Source organism: Poromitra crassiceps (genome assembly GCF_964638095.1).
Source record: "Poromitra crassiceps genome assembly, chromosome: 29".
NCBI lineage: Eukaryota > Metazoa > Chordata > Actinopteri > Beryciformes > Melamphaidae > Poromitra > Poromitra crassiceps.
Genome location: NC_139641.1, coordinates 13,266,823 through 13,282,762, shown reverse-complemented (window position 1 = coordinate 13,282,762; position 15,940 = coordinate 13,266,823). Strand labels below are relative to the sequence as shown.

The following is a 15,940-nucleotide window of genomic DNA, read 5'->3' as shown; positions in this document are numbered from 1 at the left end:
TACCAGACACATGTATCCCAGAGATGATATTGGTGCTAATGCTCTTGTAAGGTGACCAATGGACCAAACTCCCAAAAAGTTGGAGCGGTGTTTTCATTTTGATTGGCTGTAGACTGGTGCTGTAAGGACTTCTCATCCAAGAGATCTCCATTGCGTCCACAGGTGTTGAACCCGATGGGGTGGGATGCGTTTGGACTTCCAGCAGAGAACGCTGCCATCGAGAGAGGCCTTGACCCGGAGGAGTGGACTAAAAGGTAACATGCAATATTAAATCCTTAAAGTACCTGGAAACCAGAAATAATTTTTTATTATTTAGCATTTTGAGTTCATCACAGGAACCTATAAGCCACCAGCCAAATTTGAACGATGATGAACGTCGCAAAGTATATGAATTTAGGTTTGACAGTCATGGCAAAAGTCATGAGAATCAATTAGATTTTAGACTGTCTTTTCTCCCGCTGACTGTGTGGGCGTGTCCCGTGTGTGTGCGTGCAGGACTGCAGGTCTCCTCCGAGAGAGAGAGAGAGAGAGAGAGAGAGGGAGGGAGGGAAACGGAGAGAGAGAGAGAGAGAGAGAGGGAGGGAAACGGAGAGAGAGAGAGAAGGAAAGAGATGGAGTGTGTGTGTGTGTGTGACGTGTGTGTGTGTGTGTGTGTGTTCGCTCGCTCGTTGCTCGGCGCATACTGACAGAGAGGAAGAGAGACTCTGCCGCTGCGAGTGCACAGCGCTACTGTGTGTGTGTGTGTGTGTGCACGTGTGTGTGCGTGCGTGTGTGATTCGATTAAATCTCATGATGTGATAAGATCATTCATTTTAGCACCGCGCGCACCGCTCTCTTCAATGAGGAAGTGGAAATCCAGACCTTGTAGAAAAGTGGCGATTTTGGGGGTTTGGGTTGAAACTAATGTCTCCTACTTTCTGAGGCACACAATTACTCACATAAGACCCTAAATTTAATAGTTAGAAGGTTTTTGTGGATTTTGGTTTCCAGGGACTTTAATAATTTATACTCCCCCTCTCGCTCTCTCGCACGCAGGCTTTTCTCTATTCATGCTCCCTCGGAGTTCTCCCCTCCGCTCAACCTAATGCCCTTCTCCTCTCCTCAGCAACATCCAGTCCATGCGGGAGCAGCTGGACAGCCTCGGGCTTTGCTTTAACTGGGACCGGGTGAGTAGGCAGAGGCACTGGGTGACACCCAAGGGAGCTGGAAGGTGGGTGCTGAGGGTGCTGCAGCACCCCCTGGTGGCAAGAGATGGGATTTTCAAAATTGTTGGATTTGGCTGTCTTGTGTTTATACCACCAACAAAATGCATTAAAAAACAGTTTGTGCTTCCCAGCTCTAATCTCATTTCATACGCTCTCTCTTCAAAAGTGTTTGATTTTCATCATAATCTGGTTTTCCATAATAATAATAATAAGTTCAGTGTTTATGCCTGTGTTTCTGTCTGTTGTAGTGTAAAACGACTAAAGGGAGAGCAGGTGGTTACATGAAAGTGAGTGAGAAAAGGAGAAGATACTGAATAATGACATATAACAGTATAATCCTAATGTTAATTTAAAATTAAATATTCTTCTAAATATGGATGAAAGTCCAAAAAATGTCAAATTTTCTTCTGCACTGCCCTTGCGGGCAGCACCGAGAGTCCCTTCCTTACAGCACCCCCTACCTAAAAGTACTTCCAGCGCCACTGGGCGGCTCACTTGTGCGTGTGTGTCATGTCATGGCGCATGCCACTGATCTGACCCCCGGCTTTTCCTGACAGGAGGTGACTACCTGTCTTCCAGACTACTACAAGTGGACCCAGTACCTCTTTATCAAGCTCTTCCACGCAGGACTGGCATATCAGAAAGAGGTAGGATGGCCTTCCAGTTAAAATCCCTGCTATTCTGGTATTATTTTTGGGAAGAAAGCGTACGAGCGGTGTGAGGTCCCACTCCACTGGCAGTCACAGAAACCCCAGAGGCAGCTTGTCAGAAAGCGAGTCAAATGAAAGGTAGAGACCTTTGACAGACACCCAGTGGATTATGGGTACTGAATCGGAACGCCCTTGAAATAGATGTGTGGGACTGTCTTTTGAATTCAAGTGACTTCCTAAGTGAGAGAGACTGCTCTTCAGAATCAGAACCAGAATCACTTTTATTGCCACAGTATGCAAGTTACATACGAGGAATTTGTCTTAGTGTCTGTATGCAGCGTAGCGGTCACATCAATATACAGAGATAAGAAGTAGGAAGATAACTAAAGACAATCGCAAAGTTGCAAGTGCAATCAAATCGAGTAAATATATACAATATGTACATGAGTGGTGAAGTGTTCTGTGGATGATAAATATGAATTTACGTTGGATTTACATGAGATTTACAGACTGAGTTAAATAGACGTTAAATAGGCAGTGGATTTACATTAATTTACAGTCGGAGTTAAATAAGAGTTAAATGTACATGAAATTTACAGGCTAAGTTAAATAGGCATTAAATTGTATGCCTCCTCCGCTGGCAACAGCCGTGGCCGGGAAGCTTTGTTTTCGGGTTGTCCATACGTCCGTATCCGTCCCATTCTCGTTTGAACGCCTTCTCTCTGGAAGAAATGTTCTTCAAACATATACATATGACCATATACAGTGTCGATGATTTGATTTGACAATTCTGTCGACTGGCTTTGGCATCGGCCAATCCTGGCGTGTTCCACCCCCAAATCAGGTGGGATTCAGCGTGTTGTCGTGCTACGCCAGTGGGATCCGCGGAGTACCAGGCAGCCACCGGCTTCTTGTGCGAGCGGACAATCCGATGCATAGGTGCTGCCCGCCCGCCTGGAATCTCCGAGAGACGACCCCTGACAGCCAGGGAGGCTGTCAGGCTCGGAGGCGCGCGCCATTATCGTTATAAATGTAAATAATATTCCTGGAATGCGTGTTTTAATGAGCCAGTTACATTTCTTTACATTCTTAGACATTACCGTTTGATTTAGTTTGCATAATTGCTCAAGTTAGTAGTTAGTTTATGGGCTAGAAACTCTGCCAGATGACAGGCACTAGGCGTCATTTTCCCCTTCATTTGAAAGAGAAAATTATCCTGAAATGAAGATTTGATTGACAGCTGCATGTCGTGATATGATTGGTTGAAATGGCGTAGAAATGTGATAGTACTAGGTGACGTCAGCAAACTAGATTACTGTTATCAATGAAATCTTGAAAAATGAACTTTTGATGTGAAAAAGTGTGAAAAACTAAAGAAATTAGATTTTTGTGATTTGTTTCGCATACATTATTAAATAGGTGCACTGCATACCCAGGTATTTGAACTAAAAGAAAAAAGTTATTTTTGGGTTCAGCTCGACTTTAATACTGCTTATTAAATTCCTTCAAAGTCTTCACTGTGTGTGTGTGTGTGTGTGTGTGTGTGTGTGCGTGCACTCCAGGCCATGGTGAACTGGGACCCTGTGGACCAGACAGTGTTGGCTGACGAGCAGGTGGACGAAAACGGTCGCTCCTGGAGGTCCGGTGCGCTGGTTGAACAGAAGCTGCTCAGACAATGGTTCATCAAGACCACCAACTATGCCAAGGTGGGCCTCTTTGGTGTGTGTGTGTGTCCTGTGTATTCGTGTGAATGTGTGTGTACGTGGCAACAAGCGGCGTCTGATTGGCTGACGAGGGCCATCAATCATGTCAATCATGGCTGACACTTCAGCAGCAGCTTCTCTGGCTCCGGTTCTGCAATCAGACCCCCAGAGACGGTCATTTGCAGAGCGGCGTCCCCCCGGGTCAGGAGAGAGAGCGCTGGAGTCCAGGTATTACGACTGGTCGCCCCCGCCTGGCTGGCTGGCTGATGACGAGCCTTCCCTCTTCCCTGTCCCACAGCGCTGAGGTGGGAACAGGCCAGTGAGATGATGCCCTCTGGACGTGGAGAGATTGATTTGATTCATGCATTATACATGTAATACATACATGTGCATTTGTTAGATGTACAAGCAAAGCGCACACACGCAGACTACAGATTGGTGGCCGAAGAAAACGACAGACCGTGAGACAGCCTTCTGAATGGCTAGATTATTGCAGCCTGAGCAGGTTTGTATTCTGATGTGTGGAAAGCTTTTTTTTTTTTTTTTTTTTTTAGCACATATTAAAACATACAAAAATACTGATAGTTATCAACAAGAAAATAAATGTGCAAAGTAGAGGCAAGAGACCCGCAAGGGCCTATACGAGGCCTCTACTTGTATAACATCATAAGTAGAAACAAAATCAGCAAGTATGAAATAAAATTAAAATTTAACGGAAAAGAAAGAAAAGAAAGTAAAGAAGAAGAGTTAAAACATGTATGCAGATAGAGATATTATTGATTTAACAGGTTTTTTTTCATTCTTGATTTAAAAATAGGCAATGATTGACAGGTTCTGATTGAAGGGGGGCTGTAATTCCATAAGGATGGACCTCTATTTTAATACCTAATGTTAAATTGACCTAAATTTGTGCGGGAAAATGGAAGCTGAATGTTATGTGATTGTCTGGTTGGATATGAGTGGACATTAGAGTTCAATACAAAGAAGTTATGGAAGACAGTAGGTAAAAAGGATTCTTGATGCATACATTTATACATGAAAACAGAAGTCTGATATACGTTTATATCGAAAATTGACAGTATGTTTAGTTTCCTGATGGCTCAAATCGATTTGATGATGTAGCCAGTCTTAAAAATCTCTTTTGAAATTAGCAGGATTTTCTGGAGAGAATAAGGATATGTACTGGCCCAAACAATATTACAATATGATAAATAAGGATATATTAAACTATAATATAGTGTCAGAAGACAGGTGCGATTTACCAGGGATGAAATCCTTCTGATAAGCTCTGAACTGGTTTGATTCCATTTACACATATGCTATGATCCTATCCTACTACTATAATTGGAGAGCCATATCTTCTGTATGTGTGTCCATCTGTATGTCTGTATGTCCGGGGTTGCAAGGCACACCGTTACTCCGATCACCTCCAAACTTTGCTGAAACACTTTTTAGGGGTCTGGCATGAAACTGGCGTGGGAAAAATTCTTTGCATAGGGGGCGCTACGGCAATGTTTTACATTGTAAATGGCCATAAAGGGCAGTTTAGAGTCCGGCGATTTAGAATATTTATTATTTATATTTCCAGTATCACTCGACGCTGATTTTGGACGCTATCGCTCGTAAAAAGTAGAAACACCGTCCTAGGCGATAGGAGAACGCATCGCAGAGGATGTGTTGTGATATTTTCACATGGATTAATGCCGGACGGACAGACAGAGAAGCTGCCAGTCAAGGTATAACGTTACCATTTTGATTGCAACATTACAAAACTGTCTATCTGCTTGCTAACATGCTGTATCATTATCCATGCTAACGATGTTTTAGCTGTTACTTACCGTCTGTGTTTAGAATGTCCGCTTTCCAGGCATTTGCCTTTTTAACAGCATCTTTATAATCTGCAGTAGGAGAGAAACAAATTATGGTTGTCATGACAACGAAGCTAACGATGGGGTCAAAGTTGAATCCAGATGAAATCTTGACGATGGTCACAACGTTCATCACAACGATGGGATATCGCCCCGTCGCTGGAAGTATAAACACTTGTCGTTATCACTGACGATGGAATGTGATCATGGTCGGTCGCAACGACCATAAATCGCTGGACTCTAAACTGCCCTTTACTCCCACAGTGTGCGACTTACTTGGGGAGTGCGCTTAGGGCAGTGATACTCAACTTGCGGCCCACGGGCCACATGTGGCCCGCGGGCGCCCCCTGTGTGGCCTGCGATGGAATTGCATTTTTTTTTCTTTTTTTACAGAGCACCTGTATGCAACATGCAAGATACCCGCTGAATAAGTGTCCAAATGTTCATGTCATTCTGGCCAATACTCCACTTCTGTTATAACATGTCAGTCTGGAATATGGAATATCTTTCAATAATCTATGATTTAGCTGCTAAATTGTCAAATACCGCCGTCTGCTCGCTACCCAGGCACTCATGTATGTACTTAACCTAAGTAACTATCCGGTGTGCACAACATTTTCAGACTAAACTCCGTCTGACATTGTTTGTTTATTAACTGGCCCCTGGCCTTCTATCATTTCACGAAAGTGGCCCCCGGGCAAAGCAAGTTGAGTATCCCTGCTGTAATGGATGGACGTCTCTCTCACAACCCTTGGACGGCTGTACTTCCTACCATACCACGCTCTTCTCTCTCTTAGAACTTGTCTTAGTTGCCATGGAGACAGCTGTCCTTGGTCTACATCTTTGAGTCACACTGGGTTTTGTGCCACACCATATTTTTCTTTTCAGTAAAAGTTAAAAGATCACAATGACTGCTAGTTAGCTCAATGACTGCTAGTTAGCTTAGCACAATGACTGCTAGTTAGCTTAGCACAGTGACTGCTAGTTAGCTTAGCACAATGACTGCTAGTTAGCTTAGCACAGTGACTGCTAGTTAGCTTAGCACAATGACTGCTAGTTAGCTTAGCACAATGACTGCTAGTTAGCTTAGCACAGTGACTGCTAGTTAGCTTAGCACAATGACTGCTAGTTAGCTTAGCACAGTGACTGCTAGTTAGCTTAGCACAGTGACTGCTAGTTAGCTTAGCACAATGACTGCTAGTTAGCTTAGCACAGTGACTGCTAGTTAGCTTAGCACAGTGACTGCTAGTCATCGCACAGAGAAGAGAAGGACATCTCTCTTCTTCTTGCCCTATCGCAAATATGGCAAATAGGCTAACACACACACACACACACACACACACACACACACACCAGAGATGGGGACTTGGACTTGGGACTTGAGTCGCACACAGTGACTTGAGACAAGACTTGAGACTCGTCCTCAAAGACTTGAGACTTGACTTGGACTTGCCCCTCAAAGACTTGCGACTTGACTTGGACTTGAGCTCAAAGACTTGAGACTTGACTTGGACTTGAGCTCAAAGACTTGCGACTTGACTTGGACTTGAGCTCAAAGACTTGAGACTTGACTTGGACTTGAGCTCAAAGACTTGAGACTTGACTTGGACTTGAGCTCAAAGACTTGCGACTTGACTTGGTCTTGAGCTCAAAGACTTGAGACTTGACTTGGACTTGTGACCAAAGACTTGAGACTTGACTTGGACTTGAGCTCAAAGACTTGAGACTTGACTTGGACTTGCCCCTCAAAGACTTGAGACTTGACTTGGACTTGAGCTCAAAGACTTGAGACTTGACTTGCACTTGTGACCAGAGACTTGAGACTTGACTTGGACTTGAGCTCAAATACTTGAGACTTGACTTGGACTTGAGCTCAAAGACTTGAGACTTGACTTGGACTTGCCCCTCAAAGACTTGAGACTTGACTTGGACTTGCCCCTCAAAGACTTGAGACCTGACTTGGACTTGTAAAAAATGACTTGTGAGCATCTCTGAGTCACACACACACACACACACACACAGAGAGAGAGAGAGAGAGCGCTTTGTAGGCAATTGCTTTGTAATATCCAGGAAAGTAGGGTGAGTGGAGAGGTCAGGATTTGTGTAAATCCCTCTTTGTCTGCATAATGTGACCTGGTCTGCTCCGCTGCTTTGTACCAAATAAATTGGCTGGGCTCTGAAAGGGCCGCGCGGTGACAGAGGTGAAGTCAGTCGGCTTTATTCTCCACGGCCACAATAAAGACGAGGAACAAAATTATCTCCTTTCCAAAGTGAAGCGGAGAGCTTTTACAGCTTTATAGAGAGCTTTTATCGTGCATTCCTTTTATAACTGGGAACTGGTAATCTTACGACTTCAAAGGTCATGCATGAGCTGGGACGGTGACGTCACCAGAGCTGCTATTTCCCATTCCAAACTCGTAGGAGCCTCAGCAGCCCCCCGACCTCAAAAATCCAAGATGGCCGCGCCGCAACAGTAGTTATAATCGCAGTAAATGTTGTTTATTAGCACTTCTGTTTTGTTTGTGTCTCATTAAATCAGCTGTACACACAGCACTGCCTAACATCTATCTGTGTGGACACGAGGCTGCAGTGTTTGTATGCGCAAAAATGCAGCGAAATGCCATGTTATCAACTGTTATTGCTAACAATGGCTAGCCTGGCTAGCAACTGGATCTGACCAATGAACAGTGAACTTCCCAGCTCAAGTTTTCTGCAAATGGAACGCTAACAAAACGGATGTGACGTCATTTAGCCTCCACATCCCAGTTATTTTGTGATAAAGGAATGCGCCATTAGAGCTAGAGAGAGAGCTTTTTTTTAGAATGAGCTTTCCCCCAAAACGTGTACAAAGTCAATGAGAAACACATGGTGTGGTCTTCTCCTCCAGCCCCTCCTGGACGCCCTGGCAGACCTTCCAGAGTGGTACGGGGTCAAAGCCATGCAGGCCAACTGGATCGGAGACTGCAGCGGCTGCTACTTCGACTTCAGCCTCCAGGTGAGCCTCCTCCTTCTCCTTCATCTCCGTGTCTTGGTTTCCTTCCATCTCTTTCTCCCTCCACACTCCCCCTTCCCTCACCCCTTTTTTCAGCATTTCCCCCCACCAAGCACTGATTGCTTGTATTCTTTTGGATTCTTTGTGTGTGTGTGTTTGTGTGTGTGTGTGTGTGTGTGTGTGTGTGTGTGTGTGTGTGTGTGTGTGTGTGTGAAAACATGTACCGGTACCTAAACAAAACTCTCGACTACGTATTCGGATTCCTTGGCCGTATCCATCTGCACGCAGCAATTTTCTAAAACGGCTGATTGTCAGACGTTTAGTTTTTATTCTATCGAGTGTGCCGAGATATTTACAGTCCTTCACATTTCTGCCTTTTCAAACTTGAGTGCTTTGCTTTGCAAAAAGGCTGATCACTGATCACTCTTATTATGCAGCAGCGCTCCTCCAGAGAGAATCAGGGACTCTTTAGAATCAGAATCAGAATCACTTTTATTGCCACAATATGCAAGTTACATACGAGGAATTTGTCTTAGTGTCTGTATGCAGCGTAGCGGTCACATCAATATACAGAGATAAGAAGTAGGAAGATAACTAAAGACAATCACAAAGTTGCAAGTGCAATCAAATCGAGTAAATATATACAATATGTACATGAGTGGTGAAGTGTTCTGTGGATGATAAATATGAATTTACGTTGGATTTACATGAGATTTACAGACTGAGTTAAATAGACGTTAAATAGGCAGTGGATTTACATGAATTAACAGTCAGTTAGATAAGAGTTTACATTGAATGCACATGAAATTTACAGGCTAAGTTAAATAGGCATTAATGTGCAGGGGATTTACATCAATTTACCAGTCCCAGTTAGACAGGCATTAAATTAGATACAGTATGAGTTCCAGTTTTATGGGGGGGGGGGGGGTTCAGTTGAGTTTAGGAGGAGGTAGTGAGTTTGTGTGTGGGAGGGGGGGGGGTGTTGTTGGTGAGGTCCTTGGTGGAAGGGGTTTCCGGGCCTTGTTGGTGAGGCTGATGGCGGTTGGGAAGAAGCTGGTCTTGTGGCGGGTGGTTCTGGTTTTGGCAGACCTCAGTCTCTTGCCGTGGGGGAGTGTCTTAAAGAGTTTGTGGCCAGGGTGGGAGGGGTCGGCCATGATCTTGCGAGACCGCTTCAGTGTCCTGGCTGCATGCAGGTCCTGCAGGGATGGCAGGTTGCATCCGATTATCTTCTCAGCGCAGCGGATGATGCTCTGAAGTCTGTTGATGTCTTTTTCTTTACTCAAGGCACTTCCTGAATCCCCAATTTTTTTTTACATTTTACAAAATTTTTACATTTGTGTGTGTGTGTGTGTGTGTGTGTGTGTGTGTGTGTGTGTGTGTGTGTGTGTGTTAGGGCTGGGTTAAAAAAATCGATATTCATGTGAAGGAACAAGTATCGATACATAAATCCCAGTATCGATCTTTTAAAATGCATTAAAAAATAATAATAATAAACATAGGCTATAATATTATAGGCTGTGTGTGGTAGTTAAAACGTAGTTTCAAGTTGGCGTTTATTTATGTTTGTAGTTGAAACAAAAACATAAATACTGTAGGCTACATGTGCATTGTGCATGCACCATGAGCCAGATGTACAGACCTCAAATCTGTTTGCACTATAATGTTTGTGAAGTGGAAATGTTCATGAGCTGTATTTAATTTAATTTTATTTCATTTACAAAGCATTTATACTTTATGAAACACTGTTTACAACATACTGCTGTTCAATGATTCTGTTGTATAGTGGAAATCTAAATTTGTTTGGCTTCTCACAGAAGACTGTAAAGAAAGAGACAGAAGACTAAAGAAAGACTATGTTGGTCATGTTTAAATAAAAAAGAATTACATGATGTAACTGCTTGCTTTATGCTCAATTCTTAATGTAAATATTAATATTTTTTAATAATGCACCAGGTTAGAGGGTTCCTTGTACAATTTACAGCATTAGTTCTTTGAGAATCTCTTCCATTATCAAAGCAAAACTGGTATCGTAACTAAAATATCGATATCGAATCGTATCGTATCGGAAATCGTATCGACTTGGGACCTTTTGTATCGGTATCGTATCGGGAAGTCAGTGGTGTGTGTGTGTGCGTGCGTGCGTGCGTGCGTGCGTGCGCGCGCGCGCGCGTGCACGCAGGGTTTCTCATAAATCAGATGTAAGTCTGGCAGAATGGGTAATTAAAAGGAAGTCCACGGGTCATTTAGTGGATGGAAGGAGGCACGTGTTGTATTTCATCTTCAGGATGTCTCTTCACTGAATCATCCCCAGAAGGGTTCAACAGCTGTATTGTTATGTCTTTTATCATTTATCGAGTCACACTACAAAACCAAACCTAGTCCACCTTACAATAACTATATCACATTTAAATCACTGTGAGATTATATACATTATGGTGGTGTGTCTGTCGTGTGTTAAGCTTAATTTATACTTATTATAAAGTGTCGCTCAGCACATGGTCGCAGACGAAACATAAAGTGTCGCTCATGGTGTTGCATTTATAATTCAGAGGACGTTCGCCTCGGTTCAACGGTCACGTGACACTCGAACGCCATAAGCAGCTGCAGAGGGAATGAAATGCACAGTGAAACCACCTCGGAGGCAAGATGTAACGTACTTGGCTGCAGCCGCATATAAACGACACACAACCACACAACTCACCTCCTCTCTCTCTGGGAAATGGGTCACGACGTTCTTTGTGATTTTCACGAAGTCATACATCAAGGACAGGCTGATAAAAAATAGCAGGGACATGTTCATTCATTTCAATCGAGCGAAAACTAGCTGGTGGACCCCAACCAAAACAAGGAAGTCAAGCGCGTGTGCCGTCTATATAGCCAATCAGACTTGCGCGATACTATGACGTAGTCAGCGACACTAGACATTTCACTAGATAGCAGACACTGCTGCTCGCCAACACTTGAAAGTGTCGACTCAAGTCCTCATTTCTGTCGGCAACCGTTTCAAGAGTGTTGGCAGATGAAGCATAAATTGGGCTTTATGTTTCAAGAGGTAGCTACATGTAAACAATTATGCTGCCTCAAAATGCGTCATTCACTATTTCAGAAACACAGATGCTGCTATGCCTAAAAACATAATTTTGTTTATTAAAAAAAGGGTCTCAAGATAAATGATCACCTCAATTATAACCTATAATATGCTTCATTTACATTGCCAGCCATCATTTTGTAATAGCAGATGGTGGAGAGCTCATTTTGGACTGAACCTCTTAGCATTAGCATTAGCATGAAGTAAGATCCAGTGCAGACCCGGCGTTGGGGACGGGGGGGGGGGGGGGGGGGGGGGGGGGGGCTGACCGGGCCGGGCCCCCCCATTCCCCAAACTGACCACACCATTCAAAAAAAAAAAAAAAATTTTTTTTTGCTAAAAACGTTTTTCCGTTTTTCTGTTTTAAAGTTTAAAAACGGAATCTGGCTGTCATTAGGCATCTATTAACTGAATGCTATTGCTACATGTTACTTTGAACATCCATTTGCAATGATTCTGGCTGGATATTAACTATTGTAAATTTGTCACAATGAATGCAATTTGTGCACAATGTGTAAATACATTTAATATTAATTGTTTAGGCCTAATTATTTGTAAAGTCACAACACATTAGAGATGTGTGTAGTTCTTCATAGATTTAGCCTCTTCATTTTGCTCTCAAATGCACCAGGTTGACGAATTTTACATTAAAATGTACAAAAACTTCTTCCGGGGGAGAATCCCCCCGGACCCCCCTTGGGTAGCTTGCCCCCCCCCAAGCTAGGGGCCGGCCCCCTCTGTAATTTGGGTCTGCAGCCGGGCCTGATCCAGTGCAGATCATGTCGACACATCACAGCAGAAGAGTCCCAACATGCGTTTCCCCCTGAACCCCCTGCAGGTGAATGGTGAGGAGACGGGGGAGACCCTGGCAGCCTACACCTCCTCTCCGGAAGCCGTGTTCGGAGCGGCGTACCTGGCCATCCTGCCCTCCCACAGACTGCTGCATGGGAGCAGCTCAGTGCGCCCCGCCCTGGAGAAAGCCTTTCAGCCAGGCAGAGGTAAGCGCTAGGGCAGAGGTAACTGGGCAGAGGTAACTGGTCAGAGGTAACTGGTCAGAGGGTAACTGGGCAGAGGTAAGTGGTAGGGCAGAGGTAACTGGTCAGAGGTAACTGGGCAGAGGGTAACTGGGCAGAGGTAACTGGGCAGAGGTAACTGGTCAGAGGTAACTGGGCAGAGGGTAACTGGGCAGAGGTAACTGGGCAGAGGTAAGCGCTAGAGCAGAGGTAACTGGTCAGAGGGTAACTGGGCAGAGGTAACTGGTCAGAGGTAACTGGGCAGAGGTAACTGGGCAGAGGTAACTGCTGGGCAGAGGTAACTGGGCAGAGGTAACTGGGCAGAGGTAACTGGGCAGAGGTAACTGGTCAGAGGTAACTGGGCAGAGGTAACTGGTCAGAGGTAACTGGGCAGAGGTAACTGGTCAGAGGTAACTGGTCAGAGGTAACTGGGCAGAGGTAACTGGTCAGAGGGTAACTGGTCAGAGGGTAACTGGGCAGAGGTAACTGTGCAGAGGTAACTGGGCAGAGGTAACTGTGCAGAGGTAAGCGCTAGGGCAGAGGTAACTGGTCAGAGGTAACTGGTCAGAGGTAACTGGTCAGAGGTAACTGGGCAGAGGTAACTGGTCAGAGGTAACTGGTCAGAGGTAACTGGTCAGAGGTAACTGGTCAGAGGTAACTGGTCAGAGGGTAACTGGGCAGAGGGTAACTGGGCAGAGGTAACTGTGCAGAGGTAACTGGGCAGAGGTAACTGGGCAGAGGTAACTGGGCAGAGGTAACTGTGCAGAGGTAACTGTGCAGAGGTAACTGTGCAGAGGTAACTGGGCAGAGGTAACTGGGCAGAGGTAACTGTGCAGAGGTAACTGGGCAGAGGTAACTGGGCAGAGGTAACTGGGCAGAGGTAACTGGGCAGAGGTAAGCGCTAGGGCAGAGGTAACTGGGCAGAGGTAACTGGGCAGAGGTAACTGTGCAGAGGTAACTGTGCAGAGGTAACTGGGCAGAGGTGACTGCAGAGGTAAGCGCTAGGGCAGAGGTAACTGGGCAGAGGTAACTGGGCAGAGGTAACTGTGCAGAGGTAACTGGTCAGAGGGTAACTGGGCAGAGGTAACTGGGCAGAGGTAACTGGTCAGAGGGTAACTGGGCAGAGGTAACTGGTCAGAGGGTAACTGGTCAGAGGGTAACTGGGCAGAGGTAACTGGTCAGAGGGTAACTGGGCAGAGGTAACTGGTCAGAGGGTAACTGGGCAGAGGTAACTGGGCAGAGGTAACTGGGCAGAGGGTAACTGGGCAGAGCTAAGCACTAGGGCAGAGGTAACTGGGCAGAGGTAACTGGGCAGAGGGTAACTGGGCAGAGCTAAGCGCTAGGGCAGAGGTAACTGGTCAGATGTAACTGGGCAGAGGGTAACTGGGCAGAGCTAAGCGCTAGGGCAGAGGTAACTGGTCAGATGTAACTGGGCAGAGGTAAGGGGTAGGGCAGAGGTAACTGGGCAGAGGTAAGGGGTAGGGCAGAGGTAACTGGGCAGACTTGGCTACTTTTGAGGGATAGGATAACAACACATAATTTGTGTGTGTGTGTGCGTGTGCGTGTGCGTGTGCATACATTTGTTTATTCACCTGTATTTGCTCAAGGCAGGGTTGTGGTAACTCCAGTTGCCTGTGTGTGTACTGTGTGTGTACTGTGTGTGTACTGTGTGTGTCTATGTTAATTGAGATTCCCTTGAGTTTCTCTCTCTCTCTCTGTGTGGTGAATGATTGTTGGTAATGAGCTGCCGGGGGAGGCAGCGCTCCCTCTCTTCTCTCACGCCCCTCACCCTCCTCTGCTCTACAGACTCCCTCACCCAGGTCACCGCCCGCAACCTGTTCACCGGCCGCCATGTTCCCCTGGTCATCTCGCATAAGGAGGCGTTCGATGACTATCTCGACACTGTGATCGGTACGATTTTTGCCTCTGTATGTCTCACTGTAGTGGGTAAGTGACTAGGGGGGTGTGAGTCTTTGGTTATCTCAGAGTCGATTCGATTTCGAATTCCTGGGGTCACGATTTGATTCAAAATTGATTCTCGATTCAAAACGACTATATTGCTGATTCAAAATCAGTTCTCGATTCAGTACATAGGGGGATTTCAGGATCTACTCCAGTCTGCTGTGTGCTAAGAAAGGCGGTGTAGCAGTTTATGGCGTGAAAGCAGAATAAAAGCAGAATAAAGTGTGTAAGATTATGTAGTTTTTATATTTGAAAAAGTTGTATCAACTTGTTAGAGCCATTTCTAAGGACCTCCATATAATTTCTTGTTTTAATGGTAATCGTTTGGCGACACCTGGTGGAGTATTTTGGTGCTGCATGTAACGAGCACAGCGTCACCTGACCCACAAATCGTGAACCCCCTTAACGAAGGCAGGTGTGCTCAGGAAAGAGTTGGATTGGGGAAGACGCCACGGAGACACATAGTATGTCCCAATACATAGTATGTCAGATGCAGTATGCCAAGAGTACCAGGATGTTGTACTACATCAGCTCCTATTTCGGAGTATGCATCGATGCATGCTGCGCCAGCCAAACTTCCCCACAATCCTTTGCGCAGAGGAAGTTACGTCTTCTTCTTCTTCTAATGTTTTATGGCGGTTGGCAAACAACTTTTTGTGCATTACCGCCACCTACTGGAGTTAGTCGCACTGACTGAGCTGCGTGTATAATCCACGCCCACCTCCATGACGCCGTGAACACGTCAATAACTATGATAAAAACACTGACAGAAATATGCACGTTATTATACTGTTAAGAATGAGACTGCATGTAAGTATCATCACATCAGTTTATTAGAAACAATAACATACATTACAATTAGGGCTGTCAGCGTTAACGCGTTAATCGCGCGTTAACTATCGTTCCTATTAACGCCACTAATTTTTTTAACGCACGATTAACGCATGCACGTTCTGTGATGTTTGAGCCTTGGTCCGCGCCGTAGTTTTGGAAATCAGGAAGCATTAACGTTGATATCAAGCAGAAACAAAGCTCCGTAAGCAGAAAAGGAGGAATAAAATGGGTATATTGGCAAGTTCAGCTTCAAATTGAGAAAGATGTCCTGCATTTTGGGTGAGAGAGAGAGAGAGGGAGCGCGTCAGCTCTCCCCGTCTGTCTCGTCTCACCGTGGCAGAGAGAGTGAGAGACAGACGGAGACTTACCCATACTAATGATAGCTACCCATATTAATACAACAGTGGATCTTTGCACAAAGCTCTCAGGTTTAAAGTAGCCTACCTCGGTTTAAGGTAGATTTAGAACAGATTAAAAAAATGCGATTAATTTGCGATTAATCGTGAGTTAACTATGGAAATCATGCGATTAATCGCGATTAAATATTTTAATCGATTGACAGCCCTAATTACAATATAACAGCAATTTGTTTATTTGATTGTCTGTTCCAATTTTGTAAATGCTT

General features: G+C 45.0%; 1 protein-coding gene across 1 annotated transcript in view; it reads left to right on the top strand.

The window, feature by feature from the left end:
• The window catches only part of lars2 (leucyl-tRNA synthetase 2, mitochondrial), a 75,885-nt gene that overhangs the window by 21,275 nt on the left and 38,670 nt on the right, over positions 1-15,940 (top strand). The window contains exons 3-9 of the mRNA XM_083662577.1: positions 163-254; positions 1,106-1,166; positions 1,763-1,852; positions 3,418-3,561; positions 8,314-8,421; positions 12,345-12,504; positions 14,326-14,430. Coding sequence (XP_083518703.1) covers positions 163-254; positions 1,106-1,166; positions 1,763-1,852; positions 3,418-3,561; positions 8,314-8,421; positions 12,345-12,504; positions 14,326-14,430 — 760 coding nt within the window. The remainder of the gene's footprint in view (positions 1-162; positions 255-1,105; positions 1,167-1,762; positions 1,853-3,417; positions 3,562-8,313; positions 8,422-12,344; positions 12,505-14,325; positions 14,431-15,940) is intronic.